Source organism: Columba livia, chromosome 22 (genome assembly GCF_036013475.1).
Source record: "Columba livia isolate bColLiv1 breed racing homer chromosome 22, bColLiv1.pat.W.v2, whole genome shotgun sequence".
NCBI classification, from domain to species: Eukaryota; Metazoa; Chordata; class Aves; order Columbiformes; family Columbidae; genus Columba; species Columba livia.
The window spans coordinates 1,722,876-1,746,086 of record NC_088623.1 but is presented as its reverse complement, the minus strand read 5'-3'; the positions used below and the strand labels follow the sequence as shown (position 1 = coordinate 1,746,086).

The following is a 23,211-nucleotide window of genomic DNA, read 5'->3' as shown; positions in this document are numbered from 1 at the left end:
CCCTTCAGGTAGTTCTAGAGACTGATTGAGAGATTGCTTCCATTGACACCACAGTTCGCATCTTGTCACCTACGTGCCACAAAGCACGAAACGCGGACTTTGGAAACATTCCATCAATACATCAAAACTAACAGGCTGGCTGCTAAACTAATTGCACTTCAATTAAGTTCAATATAGCTTACCAAGAGGCTCGCTCCGGACTGGAATAAGTTGTAAGGGTACAGAATGCGCTCGTAATGGGCACGGATGTGCGAACCCACGGCTTTTCCAGGAGCGAATCCCATTCTTGTGGCTATTTTGGTCCATTTTCTGTCCTTGCAAACGACATCAAATCCTCCTTCTTCTGCAACTAGCTAAAAAGTGAAAACAAAATGGTCATATATTTAACACTAAAATTATCAGCATTCAAGGAAAGTACCACTAGTTTAAAAGAAAAGACAGTGCTACAAATGCTATATAGGTTAAAAAAACTGATTTAAAAATATAAAAAACACAACAACAAAACCAAAAAAATTGTTTAATCGCAATAACGGAAACATGTGCCATAACACCTGTTCATGAAGTAGAAACTTTTGGAATTACTTTACAAACAAGTCGGCACCTTTAAACGTCCGATCAGTAATTCAGCCCACTTGGGAGAATTTGGCTGCACTTTGTCACGCCTCTATTTTGTATTCCAACCCCACTTTCTAGCACGGTACAACCAGTTCTCATTGGAACAAGTGCTATGAAATAGTTTTTATTTGGTTGATGTTGAGCCTAACGAAAAGAAACAGAAAGAACAGATCCTGGGAGTCAGTGAATTCCATCCCCTATCAGAATACAGAAACTTCTCAGAATCCCAGAGTGTCAGGGGTTGAAGGGCCCTGGAAAGCTCATGCAGTGCAATCCCCCCATGGAGCAGGAACACCCAGATGAGGTTACACAGGAAGGTGTCCAGGCGGGTTGGAATGTCTGCACAGAAGGAGACTCCACAACCCCCCTGGGCAGCCTGGGCCAGGCTCTGCCACCCTCACCCACAACAAGTTTCTTCTCATATTCAAGTGGAACCTCCTGTGTTCCAGTTTGAACCCATTGCCCCTTGTCCTGTCACTGGTTGTCACCGAGAAGAGCCTGGCTCCATCCTCCTGACACTCCCCCTTTCCATATTGATCCCCAGGAATGAGTCCCCCCTCAGTCTCCTCTTGTCCAGCTCCAGAGCCCCAGCTCCCTCAGCCTTTCCTCACACGGGAGATGCTCCACTCCCTTCAGCATCTTGGTGGCTGCGCTGGACTCTCTCCAGCAGTTCCCTGTCCTGCTGGAACTGAGGGGCCACAACTGGACACAATATTCCAGGTGTGGTCTCCCCAGGGCAGAGCAGAGGGGCAGGAGAACCTCTCTGACCTACTGACCACCCCCTTCTAACCCACCCCAGGTACCATTGGCTTCCTGGCCACAAGGGCCCAGTGCTGGCTCATGGTCACCCTGCTGTCCCCAGGACCCCCAGGTCCCTTTCCCCTATGCTGCTCTCTAATAGGTCATTCCCCAACTTATACTGGAACCTGGGGTTGTTCCTGCCCACATTCAAGACTCTGCACTTTCCCTTGTTATATTTCATTACATTTTTCTCTGGAAGTTTAAAGTCATTGGATATTTCCTCCCATATTTCTAATGAAAAAATGTGTTCCTCACTGCTATCACTATTCAGAAGGTTCCTTCAGCTAAGCCTAAGTTTATTCTTGACCAGTTTCTATCCAAGTTCAGCTTTAAAGAAGAGCTGGATATTTAATTTTATGTTCTAACTCACATCAAAACACCCATGTTTCCTATTATTTTGTCACATTAGCTATATTAAGATAAACAAAACTATAATTTTTCCAGCTCAGATACACTCCAAAAATCTCCTTTGAGCAACCACGATACCATCCCAGAAACTGAGATCACACAACATTTTAGGAAGAGTTTCTCCCTTGCAATATTCTTACTCTGTTAAGCTGAAATAAATCCAAGATCTTCCTCTCTACGTGGGGAATTTTCAGTGTGCATCCTTGAAGCTCCCAAAACTTTGCAATCTGGTCCAGAAAATTCAGCTTGACACGAGTTTGAGCCTGAAAAAAAAAGAAGAAACAAACAAAAACTGCTTATAACTGCAGGTGAAGCTGTTGTACCCCAGCGGTTATCGTGCTGCAGCCCCGGTTCCTTGCCTGGTTATTCTCTCTCAAGTGTAATTTTGCATTTTCCCCTCACATTGGATGCAGAAAAATAATCCAGCCCTTCCTCAAGTAATTTTTTGTTGACTTTTGCTGCATTTAGAACAGTACATTATGAGAAGAGACAAGCAATGAGTTATTATGGCTGAAAACTACCTGAACTAGCAGCACTGCTTGGATTTATTACGTTAATAAATGTCATTGTTTATTATGGTTTTATTACACATAAACCATAAAGAAACCAATGGTTTTCACAGAATCCCAGAGTGTCAGGGGTTGAAGGGCCCTGGAAAGCTCATCCAGTGCAATCCCCCCATGGAGCAGGAACACCCAGATGAGGTTACACAGGAAGGTGTCCAGGCGGGTTGGAATGTCTGCACAGAAGGAGACTCCACAACCCCCTGGGCAGCCTGGGCCAGGCTCTGCCACCCTCACCGGGAACAAGTTTCTTCTCATATTCAAGTGGAACCTCCTGTGTTCCAGTTTGAACCCATTGCCCCTTGTCCTGTCACTGGTTGTCACCAGAAGAGCCTGGCTCCATCCTCCTGACACTCCCCCTTTCCATATTGATCCCCATGAATGAGTCCCCCCTCAGTCTCCTCTTGTCCAGCTCCAGAGCCCCAGCTCCCTCAGCCTTTCCTCACACGGGAGATGCTCCACTCCCTCCAGCATCTTGGTGGCTGCGCTGGACTCTCTCCAGCAGTTCCCTGTCCTGCTGGAACTGAGGGGCCACAACTGGACACAAGATTCCAGGTGTGGTCTCCCCAGGGCAGAGCAGAGGGGCAGGAGAACCTCTCTGACCTACTGACCACCCCCTTCTAACCCACCCCAGGTACCATTGGCTTCCTGGCCACAAGGGCCCAGTGCTGGCTCATGGTCACCCTGCTGTCCCCAGGACCCCCAGGTCCCTTTCCCCTACGCTGCTCTCTAATAGGTCATTCCCCAACTTATACTGGAACCTGGGGTGTTTCCTGCCCAGATCCAAGACTCTACATTTGTCCTTGTTATATTTCATCACATTTTTCCCTGCCCAACTCTCCAGCCTGTCCAGGTCTCTGATGGCAGCACAGCTTCCAGTGTCACCACTCCTCCCAGCTTGGTGTCATCAGCAAACTTGCTGACAGTCACTCTATTCCCTCGTCCAAATCACTGATTAATATATTGAATAATACCGGCCCCAGCACTGCCCCCTGAGGCACTGCACTGGATACAGGCCTCAACTGGACTCTGCCCATTGACCACGACTCTCTGGCTTCTTCCCTTCAGCCAGTTCACAGTCACCTCACTACCCGATCGTCCAGACCGCACTCCCTCAGTTCAGCCTTGAGGATGCTGTGGAGACTGTGTCAATGCCTTACTCAAGTCAAGGCAGATCACGTCCACCACTCTGCCATCATCCATCCATCTTGTTATGTCCTCATAAAAGTCAATGAGGTTGGTCAAGCACCAACAAATCAAGCCCCCAAAAATACACCCCCAAAAAAGGTGGTTTCATTAGACCTTTCCACTCTGAACTACATTTGTTTCATTTTTATGGCGGTAAATCAGTCAGGACAGGGAATGCCGACTGGTTTGTTTGCACAGCAGTTCACACAGCAGGAAAATTGGACTGTAGCTGTGTTGAACAGCACTAGCTTAGACTTTGACACATTTAATTGTTATCACATTTTCTCTTTTTAAGGTAAAAAAAGGCCATGTCTATTCAGACTGGCTTGCTCTGAAGCTCCTGAGAGAGCTCTGAACCAGCCCACATCCACACACATCTTTATTTTTTAGTATCCAAAGGCAGTGTTCAAGCCCATACTCCGTGGCCAGGAAGGCCAATGGTACCTGGGGTGGGTTAGAAGGGGGTGGTCAGTAGGTCAGAGATGTTCTCCTGCCCCTCTGCTCTGCCCTGGGGAGACCACACCTGGAATATTGTGTCCAGTTGTGGCCCCTCAGTTCCAGCAGGACAGGGAACTGCTGGAGAGAGTCCAGCGCAGCCACCAAGATGCTGAAGGGAGTGGAGCATCTCCCGTGTGAGGAAAGGCTGAGGGAGCTGGGGCTCTGGAGCTGGACAAGAGGAGACTGAGGGGTGACTCATTCCTGGGGATCAATATGGAAAGGGGGAGTGTCAGGAGGATGGAGCCAGGCTCTTCTGGTGACAACCAGTGACAGGACAAGGGGCAATGGGTGCAAACTGGAACACAGGAGGTTCCACTTAAATTTGAGAAGAAACTTGTTCCTGGTGAGGGTGGCAGAGCCTGGCCCAGGCTGCCCAGGGGGGTTGTGGAGTCTCCTTCTCTGCAGACATTCCAACCCGCCTGGACACCTTCCTGTGTAACCTCATCTGGGTGTTCCTGCTCCATGGGGGGACTGCACTGCATGAGCTTTCCAGGGCCCTTCCAGTCCCTGACATTCTGGGGTTCTGTGAAATCAAGTGTCAGGACAAAGATGAAGCAGAGCCGCCGTCCTTCCAACTCGCACCAGCAGCGAGTTAAGCGGGACCCCTCTCCAATCCCTTATTTTAGCCGGAATTCATGGAAGGAGAGAATGAAAGTGCTCGCAACCAGCAAATTTTGCACCAGCTGAATTCAGATTTTGTAATTGTTACTTCCAAATGGCTTGTTATTTTTAAAGCACTCTGTAAATGTTTCATCTCTCCTACTTTTCAAAGATGCTGCACGTGTGCAAAATGCAGACACAAATCCACGGCACTTGAGAATTTGAGTTCAAGCACTTATAAGCACCTCTGTGTGGAAAAGGCCTGAATTACATTCCTTCAATGAGCGTTAACTTTACTTTTTATGCTTGATATGTTTTTAACTAAGTTCTGAAACAGAAGAGTTTCTGTGCTGATTAAAATGTGATGTTCGGAGGTCCCGAGTGCCGTCAGCTCACGTCAAACACCGCTCACAGTCACTGGAAACGCCACCGCTCAGAAAAGTAGTTAAGCATTTTCAAGTAGAAGCAACATTCAGCTTTCCAGTTTACCTCCAGTTCATTGAGCCTCTGGATCCTTGGTGTAAAGTGAAGCTTATCAACATCACATGCAAATGGAGGCTGCCAGTCCTGGAAAAAACAGAAGAGCTTCATCAAAAGACCAGGAAGATAATGGAAAATTCTCTATATGCCAGTCTATATGTTGAGGCCCAAAGCATGAAGAGGTCTCTGTGGTTTCCAGACCTTCCTCAGGCCTAAATGTCACAGTATGTGCCACCCTGCACGCACCCATCAGCCACCCCATCCCACCCGCTGTGGTGAGCTCTGGGTCCACCCACCCCAGGGGGGCAGCTGAAGGTGCAGAACAGGCCACAGACCCCATCTCACAACCCGGGTCTGTTCCCAAATGAGAACCACACGACAGCCGAGGGACAGCGAGAGCAAAATCCCAGGAAGAGCTGCTGCTCTGCAAGTCAACACTGTTTGCTCATGTTCAACTTGGTCAACGACAAGTTGAACATGAGCCACCAGCGTCCCTGGAGCCAAGAGGGCCCCGTGTCCTGGTGCACCCAGCACAGCACGGCCAGCCGGGCAGGGAGGGGATTGTCCCGCTCTGCTCTGCGCTGGGGCGGCCTCACCTGCAGCATTCACTGTGTGCAGGGCGGGGGACACAGGAGAAAAGGAGATAAAGCTACTGGAGTGTCCAGAGGAGGCTGCGAAGCTGGTGAAGGTTTGGAGGGGAAGCCGGATGAGCAGCGGCTGCAGTCCCTGGTCTGTTCAGCTGGAGCAGAGCAGACTGAGGGCAGAGCTCATGGGCTGCAGGTTCCTCAGCAGGAGCAGGAGGGGCAGGGTGAGCTCTGCTCTGTGACAGTGACAGAGCCCAGGGAACGGCAGAAGATGTGCCAGGGAGGGTCAGTGGGACATGAGGAAAAGGTTCTTCCCCCAGAGGTGCTGGACACTGAACAGGCTCCCCAGGGAGGTGTCACGGCCCCAACCTGACAGTGTTCAAGAAGAGACTGGACAACGTCCTCAGACACACGGGGTGACCTGTGGGGTGTCCTGTGCAGGGACAGGAGCTGGACTCCATGATCCTGGTGGGTACCTCCAGCTCAGGACACTCTATGATTCTAAGTCAATCCACCCAGCACCTTAACTGGGAATAACAGCAACTCAGTTCCAACTTGGACAGGACGCCATTTGTGTCAGCAAATTCACATTGGTACCACGCAAAAAACCGAAGTTGCGTAAACCCTGATCCAAACTGTAGCGCCTGCCTCCACCCAGAGGACTAACATTGGTAGCAGAGGCTTTACGTGTTCACAAAGGACAAACGCAGCGGTTAGTGTTCATAAACACTGCTCTCCAAAACAAACCGCAACTGCACTAAAACCATTTTTTAAAAACCTTATTTTCTTAATTCCTTGTCTGCAAACATTCAGAAACAGCTGGAATATGACCAATTAAAAACAAGATTACTACCTTGACAAAATACCTGCAACCGGTAGTGCTATTTATAAATAACCACAAGAAAGCAATTTTATCGTTTACATCTCTGCCATCTACCACATGCCATTGGTTTGCCAATACGCAGCTTCACTCAACCAAATTAGATTTGATTTAAACTTGACAGTCATTTATTACATATAAAGCCACCTTATTATCACTAATTACAGAATAAAGATAATGTGCATCAGAGCTACTGAGAATGGAGTAAGAGAAGAGCTTTCTACCAGGAAAAAGAACGTTTCCTCAGCACCTGCGGACTAGGGCGACTTCAATAAGACCAGCGTCACAGGCAGAATACTTGTTATTTTAGCAGATTTGCAAAGCAATTATCTTACATACACACAGCCAGGCTGAATTCTGGATTATGTGAACCCCACCATGTCAGTAGAGCAAGCCCATGGGGAACCGGGTATGGTCACAACAAGACACAAGAGTCACCGAGAGCACGGAAAACCCGAACAGCAAAGAGCGACATCAACCCGCGTGTTTCATCAAACATACGTTGACTAATCCAGACCTCTAAATTACCAATAAAAGAGAAGCTTTTTGATCCTATAAGACATTTTCAGCACATCAAAACGCGACTAGGCCAGGTTGAAATTAGGATTTGAACTGGAAATTAGATGAGAATAGGAGGGTTGTGATGACAAGTTATCAAGAGGATAGTCAATCCTCAACCAGTGCTTCTCAATCTTTTCTGTTCTTTTAACCACAAAACTAAGACTGGTGTCCAACAGCACGATGTTATTAAGCTGTCCTGGTTTTGTTAAAAACAAGTATCTCTTTCAGTGAATTTTGCCTGTCAGCTGAAGCTTCATATTAACTGCATTTTCCTGGAGAACCAGACACATGTTTTGGTAAACCTAGCAAATGGAATGCAAACTTATTGATAAACATGGAGGGACATCTCGGGAGAGGGGCGACGAGAAACAAGAGACCAAGAAACTGACCAACTGGGTATAACATCCCATTCACGTGAATACTTCATATAAAAGTGGGAGATCACGAGGATCTCGTCCCTTTTCCCTTTTTCCTTATGGCCGACAGTAGGAGAGGACCTTGCTAGTCAACCCTGCAAACTGAGGCCTAGTGAGAGACTGAATCCAGCTCCGGTTGGCTGCAGAGTCCAGTCCAGGACTTCAGGTGCCAGCTCTGCAGTTGCTGAGACTTTCAAGATTGGTTTTGTATATTTTGTATTATTTTCTCTATTCTTATTAGTAGCATTAGTAAAACATCTTTAATTTTTTCCAACTCTCTTCACTCTGTGCTTCTTTTCCTCCCAATCACCTCCCCTTAGTGAAAAAGGGGGGAGAGGGAGGGGGAAGTGTGGGAGGGGGACAGGGGGTTAACAATACATCTGCCAGGGTTTGATTGTCACCCCGCAATCTTAACCCTCGACATAAGCTAACTAGGTAAAGCTAACCCTACATTTTTGTTTGCCAGGCCATCAAATTCAATGAAAATTGCAAATCTGATGAAGAAAACATTTGATGTTTTTTGCCAGTGTCCTGATATCTGATGGCCCCCAAAGTACAATGAGAAACATGACTGGGAGCATTCAGGACAAGATTTAAGTGTTGTACTTCATCCCAGCACATCTGACTCCCAAGCTGAACCGACTGGTCACAACATCAGGCACAAGTCTGGGGGACAGAAGATGGGCGACCAAAGCAGGCGAGGACACAGTGGAAATGACACACAGAACACCCATGGGACATCCTGGGAACCAAATTAAACTGCTGAAGGGAGAGCTGTGAGATCCCAAGCGCTTTGCTGAGGCTGAGAGAGCAAATGAAAACAAAGAGGCATGTGCTGAGTGATGGCTTAGCTCAGTAATTAGCCAAGGCTGTCTGCAGGTGGGCAACGCTTCACCCTAAACCAGGATCCTGTAATGAGGACGAGGAACAGGAATATGAGGGGCAAGAATTCATCTCACGCTCATAAAGAAATAAAGACACAAGGGTGCCCAGGACAGACGCAGACCTCAGAGCCACTGCTAGAAAGCAGCCTGTCTTAGACAAGACAGAAGCCAAGGTTGTCCTCTCCGCTTATGAAAGCAAATGAAGTTGTTTATGTGCATTATCTTACAAAAATACCTCGTTCACAACATGGTGCACCAAAAACATACTACTCCACAATTAACTGATTAGCTCCAGACATCTCCTGTTTATTACTGATAGGGGCATGTTTTGGGAAATAAGGCTGAGAGAGCTGGGGTGTTCAGCTGGAGAAGAGAAGCTCCAGCGAGACCTTATTGCAGCCTCTGTGGACTTAAAAGGGGATGATAGGAAATAGGGGGACAGACTTTAGAGCAGGGTCTGTTGCCATAGGACAAGGGGTGATGGTTTTAAACTAAAGGAGGGAGATTCAGGCTGGACATGAGGAAGAAATTGTTGGCTCTGAGGGTGGTGAGAGCCTGGCCCAGGTTGGCCAGAGAGGTGGTAGATGAACCATCCCTGGAGACATCCCAGGCCAGGCTGGACGGGGCTCTGAGCAACCTGAGCTGGTGAAGATGTCCCTGCTCATGGCAGGGGGAACTGGGGGAGCTGGGAAGGTCCCTCCAACCCAAACCATTCTGTGATTCTATTAAATTATTGGCTTTTTTGGCCAAAGACACTTGCTCTAGCAAAGCACTAGTTTTCCAGTTCATCAGAAGAAGTAACACAACCCCAGACAACACCAGCTTCCAGCACAGGTATTTTCTACACCTTGCAGTTTAAGTTTAATGATACTGAATGAACATTAAACACAGCACAAGACTTTGATGGCACATCAGCTGCTTCGCAAAGCGCAGCTTTGGAAACTCCATCTATTCAACACAGGACTTTCAGCAGATGGGTTTTCAATCTATCAAGCAGACAGGTCCATCAACTATAAACACAAATTTAACAGCCTTAAAGCGTTTCATTTTGAGCCAAGAGAAAGTCATTGCAAGAACTTCTGTGGAGATCTGGTAAATTGACCTAATGAGGGGTAACGCTGGATTTCATCTGGCTTTTGACATTTTTAAGCAGGTAGAGCTGAGGAAAACTCATGCTATATATTATGTCATAGGTTATATTAGATCATTATAACAAGACTTGTGACTTCAGAAACACACAATTGCATATCCCATTTATCACAAACCTGTTCCATACGACATTAGACAGTTACAGAGCCATTCACCATTTGGAGAAATCACAGCACATATAGTAAACAGGCCACCCTATCACTGATTCAAGTCACAAATGGTTCTTTACGGAGCATCTGAACCACTCAAAATTGATATAACCAACGAGAATAGCATTTCTCATCTTATATTCCAGAGTATGGCAAATTCCTCAATTCCTAAACAAGATGCTTTCAACCTTTCCTCAATAAGTATATTATTTCCCCAACAAAATCTTGCATACATCGTGAAGCACAACTTACTAAGGTAAATGCGATGTTCACTGAACACAGCATTAAGAGAGGCGTGTTTTGAAATCAATGCCTTTATCCACCTTGCGGTTGCACCACAAGAGGGAGCTGGTCGTGCCAAGGCTAATTCTGCAAGTCTGATCTGCACCATGAGTGTTGCGGTGGAAGAGAAGAGCTCGCACAAACCAGCCCAACGGCCCCGCTACCCTGTATTTGTGTCTGGGGAATCTGTGAGAACAGACAGTCCCACTTGCAAGGTCCTCAAACCCGAATTTCCAAAACAACCCAGGAGTTTTTACACTGCTCAGACTCATCTGAGCTGACTTTGTTGCTTTCTGTTGTCCATGGATGATTGTTCGAAGCCTGCAAGACACACACAAAACCATTTGCCTATGTTAGCGTGCATTTGTTAACCAGACCTAGCAGAATAAACCTGAACACCAACCCATGCCAAAGATGAGTCTGGTATCAACATTTCAAACTTTGCTATAAACTTTGTAGATGAATTGAGCTGTGCAGAGGATCCCAGAGTGTCAGGGGTTGGAAGTGCCCTGGAAAGCTCATCCAGTGCAATCCCCCCATGGAGCAGGAACACCCAGATGAGGTTACACAGGAAGGTGTCCAGGCGGGTTGGAATGTCTGCACAGAAGGAGACTCCACAACCCCCTGGGCAGCCTGGGCCAGGCTCTGCCACCCTCACCAGGAACAAGTTTCTTCTCATACTTAAACAGAACCTCCTGTGTTCCAGTTTGCACCCATTGCCCCTTGTCCTATCACTGGTTGTCACCAGAAGAGCCTGGCTCCATCCTCCTGACACTCACCCTTTCCATCTTGATCCCCATGAATGAGTCCCCCCTCAGTCTCCTCTTGTCCAGCTCCAGAGCCCCAGCTCCCTCAGCCTTTCCTCACACGGGAGATGCTCCACTCCCTTCAGCATCCTCATTGCCCTTCGTTGCATCTTCGTGCAGGAGGCATACGTCAAGAATCACAGTAATATTTCAAGTAGTAACACAAATTAGAAAGGGTCAGGAGAACTATTTCTGTACCATTTTGATATTCCTCCTTCCAGATTTGTTGCTACAGGGATCCCAGCCTTCAGAGAATTTCAGCTGGTAAACCCTGCTCCTCATCCATACTCACTCTCTAATTAAAATTTAACCACCCCCACCCCCTTGAATTGAAGGGAAGAAATTACCCCATCTTTGGGAAGCTGTTCTACAAGTTGGTTGGCTTCGACTTTTCTCCCCCTTATCCCCATTTCATTTTTAAGCAAATATCTTGTTTACTGTCCAAGCAGCTATTCACGAAAGCTTCCTGCGAGCAACGTTTCAAGACATTTTTCAATAAACGAATACTATTTTCTTCTCTTTACAGAACCAGCTTTCCAGCCCCGCAGATAAAGACTTTCCTCAGGCTCTTTTCTGAAACCTCTCCTATTTTTTTCACCAGCTTTTGAAAACTGCGAGTAGCATTTGAGTTGCAATCCCTCCGATGGCAGCCACAAAAAAGGATGTCACTTCCATTCTTTTGCTAGACAGCGTCTCATAGTAAGATCCAAAAGAATATCTTAGTGATTCTTGCCAGGGAAACACATATTCATTCAGTTAACTCGAGCGACTCCCGCTTCCCAGGATGCCCACCCTGCGAGCGTGACCTACATTCTTTGTTCCCCGATCTCTGATCTCGCTGGCGAAGGTGTGAGGTGATTGCTGATCCGGAGGGACGGAGCGGACGTTGACTCACGAGGTCCCTTTCAGTCGCACGGTTTTACGACTACATTAAAAACCCCACTCGAATGAAACTCGGGTGGCAGGATGGGATGCGCAGCACCGTTTATCGCCCCGGCCGTGTCAGTGGGTCAGCCACAAAGCTCCCTGTGGAACGGGAGTTAATCCCTCCCTGACCCTGTTACAAGGCTGCCATTAGTTGGTAACTCCAGGCACCAGCCAGCCTTGTTTGTGGTGACACGGCCTTTGCTTGGTCATACTGAGTGATTTTTCCAACAAAAACACTGAATTCCTCCTTGCTAAGAAGGGGCCCTGGGTGCTGCAACATACCCGACACACAGAACTCTTCGATAATGTAAGCTGAGCCGAATATTTCTCATTTGAGACTAAATTGAGCTCCGTTATGTACTGCAGACTAGCAAAGGAGAACAAACACAACCAGAAATCAACGGCAGCCAAAGACGAGCTTGTGATGGGAATCACCTCTCTGGACCCCAGTGTTTCTGTGCCAGCTCCAAACTTGGAGACAAACAAAAGCTCAGGTGGACTGGAGATGATTCTCAAGCATCAGGGCCAGCTGCTCCCTGGAACCCGACAGCACAGTACGGGAACTATCCACAGGGTTTGAACATCAATACAAAGCAGACAGCAGGGGATCCATACAGCAGACACCAGCCTTCTCTGCATGGATGGGCCTGCACGCACAGAACAGGTACAGAGGCTCTGGCAGCACCAGGCAACAACAAGCAACGCAGCGGCAGCACCGCAGCCGGCTGGAGATGCAGCGGGGTCGCCGCAGCAGCGAAGCCAAGATCCCCGATTTGGTGCGGAGACCTTGAGCTGGCAACTGAGCATCCCCCGTCCCGCGGCCAGACCTGGCTTTCAAACCTACACGTTAATCCCAACCTAACTTGGATTAAGAAGAGGTCCAAATTTAACAGCCAGCCCAGAAGAGACGCAGAGCAGCACGGGCGATGCTGCCGGCTCTGTCCATCCATGGGCTCTGTCCATCTGCAGCCACGGAGCCTCCGCTCACCAGGGCTCTGCCGGGAACCCCCGCGGCTTCGGCCGCTGCGACCGCAACCGGCTGCTGCTCCCACAACAGCCTCCGCTCGTGCTGCTGGGGTTCATTTTCACCTGTAAAGCACCTATTTTCAGCAAAGAGCATTTACTGACACAGGCTGGATGATCCCAGAAGTTGTCCCTGGTCTCCTGAAAGCGCACACAGCATCACCCAGATATAAGTCAGTAATTTAGGCTGGAGAGAAGCCCCATCCAAATGGATGCACAGACATAAATCAGCGCCATTCACCGGCAGCTTTAGTTTCAACGCTGGGGAAGTGAGTTGTATTGAACCTCTAATTTCAGCTTTTTGCTAATTGACATTTTTATCTTGAGTTAAACAAACAAAAAACTGCCAAAACTCCCCAAACCTGCAGCTACTATTGCCGTGCATAGAGAGTTCCAGACTAAATTGCTGCACGTAGATGAGGTTCATAGGGACATGGTTTAGTGACAGTGTTGGGTTAACACCTGGACTTGATGACCTTAAAGATCTTTTCTAACCAAAGTGATTCTATTATCTTAAACTTTCAATGAGCTTAACAGTGTCAAAAACACTCTATTAAGTGTTTTTCTATCAAAAACACCGGCACAAGAGGATTGGGACCTTCTCACCATCCTCTGAGTAAGCTCCAATATTCCAGGGTTTCCCAAGCGCAGGAACATTCCCCAGGTGACCGCGCTGCACAGTGGGAAAACACCGCTCCTTTTTCCTATTTTCCTACTAATGATCAGAGGAGACCATTAAATATCCGACTATGAATTTACCTCATTTCACCGCACAACCCCTGTACTGAACACAACAAATTCTTCATTTCAAGTAAACATTTTCTGCTGAGCTTCAGGGACCGATCTATTTTTCCTCCCAAGGATTTGACAACGTGTGAAGAGGAACCTCAGCACTGAGACACCTCTTGCCATAAACCCGCTCATTCTTGAGCCAAGGGGCAAATCCCCCACCACACTTTAGTATTTTTTCCCCTGATCACCCTCCCAATTAAATTCCTGTGCCCGTGTGTCCAAGTGAACCCGCTGGTGCTGAGCAGGACCCAGCAGCTCCAGCGCTTCTCATTGAGACCGACACAAGATGCCACTTTTGTACTGTAATTGAGATCTCTCTGTTTCACAGAACCCCAGACTGTCAGGGGTTGGAAGGGCCCTGGAAAGCTCATGCAGTGCAATCCCCCCATGGAGCAGGAACACCCAGATGAGGTTACACAGGAAGGTGTCCAGGCGGGTTGGAATGTCTGCACAGAAGGAGACTCCACAACCTCCCTGGGCAGCCTGGGCCAGGCTCTGCCACCCTCACCAGGAACAAGTTTCTTCTCAAATTTAAGTGGAACCTCCTGTGCTCCAGTTTGAACCCATTGCCCCTTGTCCTGTCACTGGTTGTCACCAGAAGAACCTGGCTCCATCCTCCTGACACTCCCCCTTTCCATATTGATCCCCAGGAATGAGTCCCCCCTCAGTCTCCTCTTGTCCAGCTCCAGAGCCCCAGCTCCCTCAGCCTTTCCTCACACGGGAGATGCTCCACTCCCTTCAGCATCTTGGTGGCTGCGCTGGACTCTCTCCAGCAGTTCCCTGTCCTGCTGGAACTGAGGGGCCACAGCTGGACACAATATTCCAGGTGTGGTCTCCCCAGGGCAGAGCAGAGGGGCAGGAGAACGTCTCTGACCTACTGACCACCCCCTTCTAATCCGCCTACTACCAAATCAAACAGATCATCACAATCCGCTTCCTGGACAATTCTCTGCATTAATTCCTGGTTTAGCCATGGATGTTTTAAAACTCCAACTCCAGAACCCTCAAAGCTGCTCCAAAAGAGAACTGGTTTTAGTCCACAGTTTAATGAAGGGGTTTGAGGTTGGGTTTTGCTTTCTTGCCATAAAAATGAAAATAAATCAAACAGCTGAATGAACAGCCAGAGCAGACGCTGCTTAAACCAACGTTGCTCCTGAAAACACGTCCCTGGAGCAGCAGCTTCGGTTCTCCGGTGCCCTTTGCCTTCTCACCACTTGAGTTTTGTTCAGGTTCCACTTTACAAAATTCCTTCTTTCACTTGTGACGCTTCTCCGCACCCTCTTTAGCTGCGCGATCCTTTTAAAAATCCTCCAGCAGTATTCTGAACTCGGTATTTTCTACTCCCATTCTACCACAGAGGCAAAACCAGCCCATTTCTCCCTGAGAACCTCAAGAGCCACGTTCCCAGTTCAGCCCGAGCGTCCGTTCCACCATCACACAGGTTTCCGCAAGGATCCACAGTTATTTTCCTACGATCCATCCCGCTCTAATACTGACTCAGGCTCCTTTGTTTCTAAATGCAAACCCTCACACTGAGTTCTAGTGAAGCGATTACTGTTCCATAACATCCACTATTGATCGGGCAATCGGGATCCCACGCGATCTAGCTGGAACAACTCCTGTTGTTCTTCTAATGAAAAGTAGATACTCTTGGCTTGAGGTTGCAAAAGGAGCGTTTCCTTCATTACAAATCCTCATTAATAGTTGAAATCATTTGTGATGTATCAATTTTGCACAATAACAATTATTATAATTACAATTCTGAAGCACACTCAATTTATAGATCTCGGACCATGACAACACAACCGACTTAACCAAATACACCGACTTTCTAATCTTAAGTTGTTAGGCAGACCTAAGGGGACTGGGAGGCCTTGACTGTACTTCACCATGTTCCCATTATTTAAAGCAATGAAATTTAGCCTGAATTATCTCCATTTTCTTGTGTGGCCATGGGAGAATTCCAATGCTTCTGGTGTATTGTACAACATTGTGTATTTTGCAATGGATTAATATGCTAAGTAAGGTTTAAGTAATTGTTGTTAGCTACTTCTTCAGGGCAGCAAAACAACTACAGAACGAAGCAAAACGAGAAGTTCGTTCTCAAGAAAAACGTGCTCAAGATCTATTAACTCCCTACTTCAAATAACGATACCATTCTCAAGCAATTCCTCGCTTCATCCCTCCAAAGGCCCCCAACAATGTGCAGAGTGCCCGTACAACCTCCCGGAGCACAAGGACATCGCTCGACACGCCGAGATCCGGAATAAACCACTGATCCACATCACCGCCTAAAGAAAAATCCTAATAAAGGATGTTTTCAGTTCACTGAAGAAAATTCTATGGACAACACAGCACGTGAAGGGCTGTAAACAAACTGTACAGCATCCGCTTCTCTGCATCCACCTCCCACGGCCGGTTCAGCAGCAGAGCTCACGGATCTCTAATTAACGTGGCGCATTAACGACCAGAAGCGGCGGCCGCTGGTAAAGCCCGATGTCTCATCTCGACGCTTTGCTGCCAATGGGAACGACCACTCAGGCTCAAGACCGTTCACAAAAAGCCTTTGCTTTGCTGTTCCATGTCACAAAAAGTGTGAGGGAAGATGGTTATTGTGACACCCTCTACCAGACAGGGTCCCACAATCACCCAAATCATGGCGGAACCAAGTCACCAGTGACCAGTGGAACAAGCCAGACTGGAAGGAAAAGGTAAAAAGCTTATGGAGCACTCCAGTGGAAACTGCTACGCAGAAATTACACCTCACGTTATACTCCCGAACGGTCTTTCATCCCGTGAACCTGCAACCGTCACCGAGGATCCGTTGTCTTCCACCCAAACGTCTACAGACCCTCAGGTGCCTCAACACACCCAAGAGAAACCATCACAAACGTGGTTTTCTCCAAGGTGTCCAACTATTACCAGCAGAAAGGCACCAGCCAAAAAGCCAACACTGGTTTCAGAGAGCAGAGCTCTCCTCTTCACGGGCCACTGCTGACCCACCAGCGCCAGCTCAGCACTAACGACCTCTTCACGGGCACAAATTCATCAGCTGATAATGAACCGGCAGAGTTTAAGCTACAATAACGCCAGCCCAGCAATCAAACGTTTAATTGCTTTTGGGGCAGTTCGCGGTGCTGCCGACCTGCCCACCGGCACATCACCCGCAAAAGCTCCGCTTGGACGCACCAAGACTCCAAACCTCGGTCATCGCTCCGCGTTGGAACACGCATTGTTTTGGGAAGAGGTCGGTGGAGTTCACAGCTCACAGTATTATAAACCACACAGAAAAGAACAACAATTGAATATGCATCGCGTGTCCTGTGTTCAGGAGGAAGGGCAGGAACTACGTCAACTCCCCGGCTGTTGCTGGTGGGGTGGAAGGGCTCCCTCTATGCCGGTGAACCAACAGCTGCGCTTGCACGAGTCACCCCAGCCACGAGCCGGGCGCCTGAGCCGCGGGAGCCGAGCTCTCAGCCAACCCAGGCCCCAACAACCACGGGGCGTTCAGCCCTCAGCACCTCCAAGCGTTTCCATCCTGCTTCTAGACACATTCAGTCTCATAAATACACGGCTATGAGCTCTTTAGGAAGTGAGGATGAGGGTGCCAAAAACTGAGTTGTAATAAGTAATTCATTCCTTAGGAGAGCTGTTCATTTATGAGTCTCTAACAGATAATACAGCCTACAAGAAACCTTTATGATAGTGTTTTGGCTTTCTATGCAGGCAGCCAAGAAACACAGGTGAGATTATTTGTTTCAAACAGATCACAGAAGAAAATACCTCCATAAAAATTCTGTTCTGTTGCAGAAATACTGCTGATAATACACAACCCCAAAGGATCATTCGACTCAAAAATATTACATAAGTTCATTGTTGGCTGTATAATGAAAACCATCCTACCCCCTTAACTGTGTCAGCATCTGCATGAAAGGGGGCACTGGCGTTTTCTACCTAGACAGAAATTCAAGAGCGTTCTTGTGTGTTCCCAGCACTGCAAGCCGGGACTCTTCCTCCAGAGCACAGAAACACCTTCCCCTCCAATGAGAACCACATCTTTCAATCCGCTACAAACATTTCTATCACCTCAGAGAGCACAAGCTGCTTCTCTCCTAACTCAGAAGGAAAAGGATGGTTACCAACGGGAGTCCCCATAACGACCAACACACAAAACCGAGCAGCGTGTGCTTCCCAGCATCGCTTCTCCGAACTCAAAGTCTCGCACGCAAAACTTGAGTCTGCGGAAACGTTTTGTCGGCTTCACCTCTCGCTGGGTGAGACGGGAGGCTCGGAGCTGCCGGTCGGCGTCCCGGTTGCTGCCATCGCGTTGGCCCCCTTGACCAGCTGCGCCGCCCCGGCCCGCACCCCCCTCCGCCCAGAGACAGAGCGATTCGCTCCAAATGAAGGTGAATCGCATACTCTTGTTCGTGAGGTTTTCGCTCTAGGAAGCCCCTCTCCTCACCAGTGCGGTTGTTTATCGCTTTAAGAGAGCTAACAATTATGACTACACAAACTATCTCTGTGCTATTTCTCAGCAAATTGAGTCGGCCAACAAAAGAAAATCAGCTTTCACACCCCACTTTTGAGCTCACATCACCATCGGTGGCGATGATGATGATGGAGATGAAGGCTTATTACTCTTCCCACTGTGTGTTGCATTCTAAAATGGTGGCCATGTCTGTCTGGGCTTCAGCTCGCAAAAGGCACCAGCCCAACTCGCAGCTGCGGAGTTTGCTGGTGTCCGACTGGAGGGAACGGTGCCCGTGTCACCCCGGGCAGGCGCGGGGAGCCCCGCGGGACCGGGGGGGCCGTTCCCCGCAGCCCCAACACGGTCACAATGCCAACATGGAGGGCAACACCCCGCAGCCGCCTCCCGCGGGGCTCGGCCCGGCCCCCGCTCCCCCGGCCCCGCTCCGGCCGCGGCCCCGGCCAACTCGTAACTTTCGGGGCCGGAGGAGCGGGAGGCCGGGCCGGGGAGTGCGGGGAGGCCGGCTCGGTCCCGCTCGCACCCCGCGGCCGCTCCGGCTACTTTCCTGCCGGGCAACTCCGGCACTTGGGAGCGACTTTGCGGGAGAGGCCGGGCCGGCAGCCGCCCCCCCCCCAGCTCCGCGCCCCCCGGCCCAGGGGCGCTGAAACTTCAGAGCGGCGGAGGAGGCGGCGCCGTCTGCGCAGGGGTCACCGAAGCGCCCCGGGGGCAGGGGAGCGGCCGCCGGGCTGAGGGGGGGAAGGGGCGGGTGGCCGGCGGTGCGGGCCGGGCCGGGCCGCCACACAAAGGCCGTTCCCCGGCGGCGCCATGCGGGCACTCACCGGCGGCGGCCGCACCTTGCAGATGCCGGTCTGCTCGGCGATGGGCCGGATCTTGTGGATGAAGGCGAAGGGGTCGGCGAACTCCTCCCAGCTGGGCTCGAAGACGGGGCACTCGGGCGGGGGCAGGAACTCGGCCATGGCCCGGGCCAGGGGCCGCTCGCCGCCGCTGCCGCTCCGAACAATCCTCCAACAGCCGCCGAGCGCCGCTGGAACGGGACGTGCACCTCCGCCGGGAAGAGGGGCTGGGGGGGGGGGGGGGGCAAAGAGCTAGCGAGAGAAAAAGAGTCCGCCCCGGCCTGGGCGGGGGGAGGGGGCGGTGGCCGCCCCGCCCCGTCACGCGCCTTTGTGAGGGGGCGTCGGGGCCGGACCCCGGGGAGCGGTCGGTGCCGCCGGGGCGGGCAGCGCTGCCCTGTGTGGCTGTGGCGGGGACGAGCTGGCGGCTGTTCCCTCCGCTGACCAGGCCGCGGCCGCCGGGCCGCTCTGGGGCCGTTGCCCGAGCTCAGCGCTGAGAGGCCGACAGGGACCGAGGCCTCGGGAGGGCCGCTCGCTAACGCTTCCCGGGAGCCCGCCTGGCCTGGCCGGGCCTCAGCCCCGCGCATCCCCCGCGCCGGGACCCCCACACGGGCGCCTTTGTGCGCAGCCCAGCGCCTCAGGCCCGCCCGGCCCCTCTGGTGGCCGCTCCCCCCAGCACCGCTGGTTCGGGGAGGCCGCTCACTGCTGGGCCGCACCCGCCGCCCGGGCAGCCCCGTCCCAGCGGCGCGGGCCGCTCTTTACGCGCTCGCGGGGCCGCAGCGTCCGGGCCGTTAAACGGCCGCAGCGGCGGCGGCTGCACATGGGCCGCCGGCCCCTCGCAGCTCTGTTTACATGCGCGGAGGAATCCGCCACAGCTGACAGCCACCGCCAGCCGGCGCTTCTTTTTTTAAAGAGCCTCTCCGCTTGCCGCCATTGGCTGCGCCGCCGGCGCGTCACGGGGGGGCGGGGCCACGGGGCTCCGCGCGCCCGCATTGTCTGGGCCCGGCCCCGCGCGGCCGCCGCGAGCCCCGGGCGGCCCCGGGCCCTTTGTCCCGCGGGGGGGCCGGGCCGGGCCCATTGTCCTCCCGCCGCCCGGGGTGGGAGCGGAGAGCCCGTCCCACAGCCCCGGGGGGGCTCCCCCGCCGTTAACGGGGACAAGGGGGCTCCCCTAAGGGAACACAGCGGGGGGGCACGGTGAGGTATCGCTCCCCCGTTCACCGGGTCGGCGGGCGCCCCCCTCTCCCCCCCCCCCGCGCCGAGGGCTCCCGGTGCGGCGCCCCCGTCCCCCTGTGGTGCTGGGGGAGGGGCGGCCCCGCCGCCGCAGCAGCCGCTGCCGCACGTAGCGCACGTGCGTGCCCGGGAGGCCCCGCCCCCTCCCGGCCCCGCCCACCCGCCATTTGCCGCAGCTGGGGGGGGTGCGGGGAGGAGGAGACACGAGTGGGGGACACACGGGGGGACACCGGGACCTCCGGTGGGTTCCGGGGACACCCGAGGGGCTCAGGGCATAAAAGCGCCTTATTGTTGTTGGAGATCTCCGCACGCACCGGAAACCTTTGTGCTGCCACAGCCTCCAACTGAGTTAAAACTCTCGACTTCTAAGACAAACGCTCAGCGCTCATGGGGCAGTTTGTAATAAAACCGCCCTTAACGACCCAAAATTTTGAATAAAACGGGGAACGTTCACTAATTCGTGAATAAAGTGGTTGAAAAACTCCAAACACACAACAGCAGCTGGTGGTTCCGAGTCCCTCAGGTGGTTTAACCACTTGGAACGTTCCATGAGGTCTGTGTAATCCAGGTGAACGCTGTCCCCATGGAACGCTCAGAGGCAGGAGGAAGGTGAATAGAATAGATAAGAAATTATGTACAGAGTTCACTGCCAGTTTAAGACAATGAGCCTTATTCTCTGGAGAACGTGGGACACCCCTCATGACGGGAGAGACCTTGAGGTGCTGGAGAGAAGGGAACGGAGCTGGTGAGGGGCTGGAGCACAAGTGTGATGGGAGCGGTTGAGGGACCTGGGGGGTTCAGCTGGAGAACAGGAGCTGAGGGGAGACCTTCTGATCTCTGAACTGCCTGAAAGGAGCTTGGAGCCAGGGGGGTCGGGCTCTGCTCCCCAGGAACAAGCGCCAGGAGCAGAGGAAACGGCCTCAAGTTGCGCCAGGGGAGGTTGAGGTTGGATGTGGGAACAATTTCTTCCCCCAAGGGCTGTGGGGCATTGGAACAGGCTGCCCAGGGCAGTGCTGGAGTCACCATCCCTGGAGGGCTGGACAGACGGACATGAGGTTCTCAGGGACATGGGGCAGTGCCAGGGGTGGGGGAACGGTTGGACTCGATCTTGCATGCCTCTTCCAACCAAAACAATTCTATGAGAATCTGGGTACACAATGGGTGTCAGCACCGAGAGCCAAGCTCTGCTCACAGTCTCACCCTTGCAGGGACAGGCCAGTCCCAGGGCTCACACCACAGCATCACAGCATGGTTTGGGTTGGAGGGACATTCCCAGCTCCCCCAGTGCCCCCCCTGCCATGAGCAGGGACATCTTCACCAGCTCAGGTTGCTCAGAGCCCCGTCCAGCCTGGTCTGGGATGTCTCCAGGGATGGTTCATCTACCACCTCTCTGGCCAACCTGGGCCAGGCTCTCACCACCCTCAGGACCAACAATTTCTTCCTCATGTCCAGCCTGAATCTCCCTCCTTTAGTTTAAAACCATCACGCCTTGTCCTATCGCAACAGCCCCTGCTCAAAAGTCTGTCCCCATCTTTCTTATGGGCCCCTTTTAAGTCTGGAAAGGCCGCAATAAGGTCTCCTCGGAGCTTCTCTTCTCCAGCTGAACAACCCAACTCTCTCAGCCTGTCCCCCAGCAGAGCTGTTCCAGCCTCGGATCATTCCTGTGGCTCCTCTGGCCCCTCTCCAGCAGCTCCATGTGTGTCCTGTGCTGAGGACCCAGCACTGCAGGGGGTCTCACTCGGGTCAGGTTTTCGGGGTTCTCAGAGCACTGCAGATTTCTCAGCCATCCCTGAGCTCTAAGAGGCTCCTGCCTTTTCCTTGGCTGAATTCTATCGATAGTCGACAAGCAAATGAACCCACTTCCTTATACAAAAGCAGTAGCGAGTTTAGACAAATCTCAAGCCATATATATAAAAATACACCATATCTATTTTCCACTTTCATTTTACACCAGACCCTCCAGCATAAATCACCTAATACCACAATCTGGAGAGTGAACTAAGCTGCTTAATCACTTTGGAACAGCTGCTCTGCATCCCATCAGAACTCGAGGGTCTCTGGCGCAAAGGAGAACACTGTGGGCAACGCTCCTTTTGTGACTCCGGGCCTGAGAGCTTCTCTAAGAGTTTCAAGGATGCTTAAACAGTTTTTCTGGTGTACGACAAATCAAGTGTTTCTGGCAACGACTCCCTGAGGCCTCGTTCTGCCCGAGCTGAAAGGCCCGAGTTTAGCAGGACTGTTTCTGCTGATACAGCCACATACAAAGGCCTCCCACGGGAGTCTGATGGAAAAACACTCAAGACACAGACACTTTACCTGGAAGTTACGATGGAGGAGACAGAGCGCTCGCTACACAGTTCTAAAGGTGAGCGGAGCAGGGAGATGAAGAGCCAGGGGTGACAAGCAGGTGCCTGAAAGGGAGGGCAAGTGGCTCATGTCTGGATAAGACAGATTTAAGGTGAGCAGGAAGCCCTGGGGGGTCTGCACACCCCATCGGGCATCTTGTATTTGCACCTTGCTGCCTGCTAATGGAAACGCTCCATCCGCACAAACGCGTTCGCTCGCTGCCCGCTCTCGTGTCCTCCTCCTGCCGCAACATCTGCAGCGTTTGTTGTATCAGGGGATTAACGCTGCACGGCACCGCCTGGCTTGGAAATCAGCGGCTCTGGGTACCGTGATGAATTCCCCAAGTATTACAAGCAGCGCAAACTGCAGAAAGAAAAGGACATTGCACCCGGTTGGAATGAGAACGCAGACATTCCGCCTTTGTGGCTCAGCTGACTGTCATTAATTAAAACCTTTCATTAGATAGGCTTCAAGCCGGTTGTATTTGTTCGCAGGGAGCAGTTTCGGCGCTTGCTGCAGTTGGGTGTTCTCCCCACGGGACAGCAGCTGCAGACACCAAGAAATCAGGGAGCAGGTTGGGTGAGCAGTGCCAGCGCTCCCGACCCCCGGGCGCTCCTCACCGCCTCGGGGGTGCTTCCTCGGCACTTCACAGAATCACAGAATGGACTGGGTTGGAAAAGCCCTCAGAGATCATCCAGTCCAACCCTTGG

At 51.4% G+C, this 23,211-nt stretch overlaps 1 protein-coding gene across 2 annotated transcripts in view; it reads right to left on the bottom strand.

Annotated features, from left to right (window-relative positions):
* KDM5B (lysine demethylase 5B) overlaps window positions 1-19,240 on the bottom strand; it is a 58,148-nt gene extending 38,908 nt beyond the window's left edge. The window contains exons 1-4 of one of the 2 annotated variants that reach the window (XM_065038244.1): window positions 18,914-19,240; window positions 5,163-5,240; window positions 1,965-2,087; window positions 183-353 (exon numbers count right to left, since the gene is read on the bottom strand). In XM_065038244.1, the coding sequence (XP_064894316.1) occupies window positions 183-353; window positions 1,965-2,087; window positions 5,163-5,240; window positions 18,914-19,051 (510 nt within the window). In that variant the 5' untranslated portion in view covers window positions 19,052-19,240. The remainder of the gene's footprint in view (window positions 1-182; window positions 354-1,964; window positions 2,088-5,162; window positions 5,241-18,913) is intronic. The other variant, XM_065038246.1, reaches the window with a different exon arrangement.
* Window positions 19,241-23,211: the final 3,971 nt, after the last annotated feature.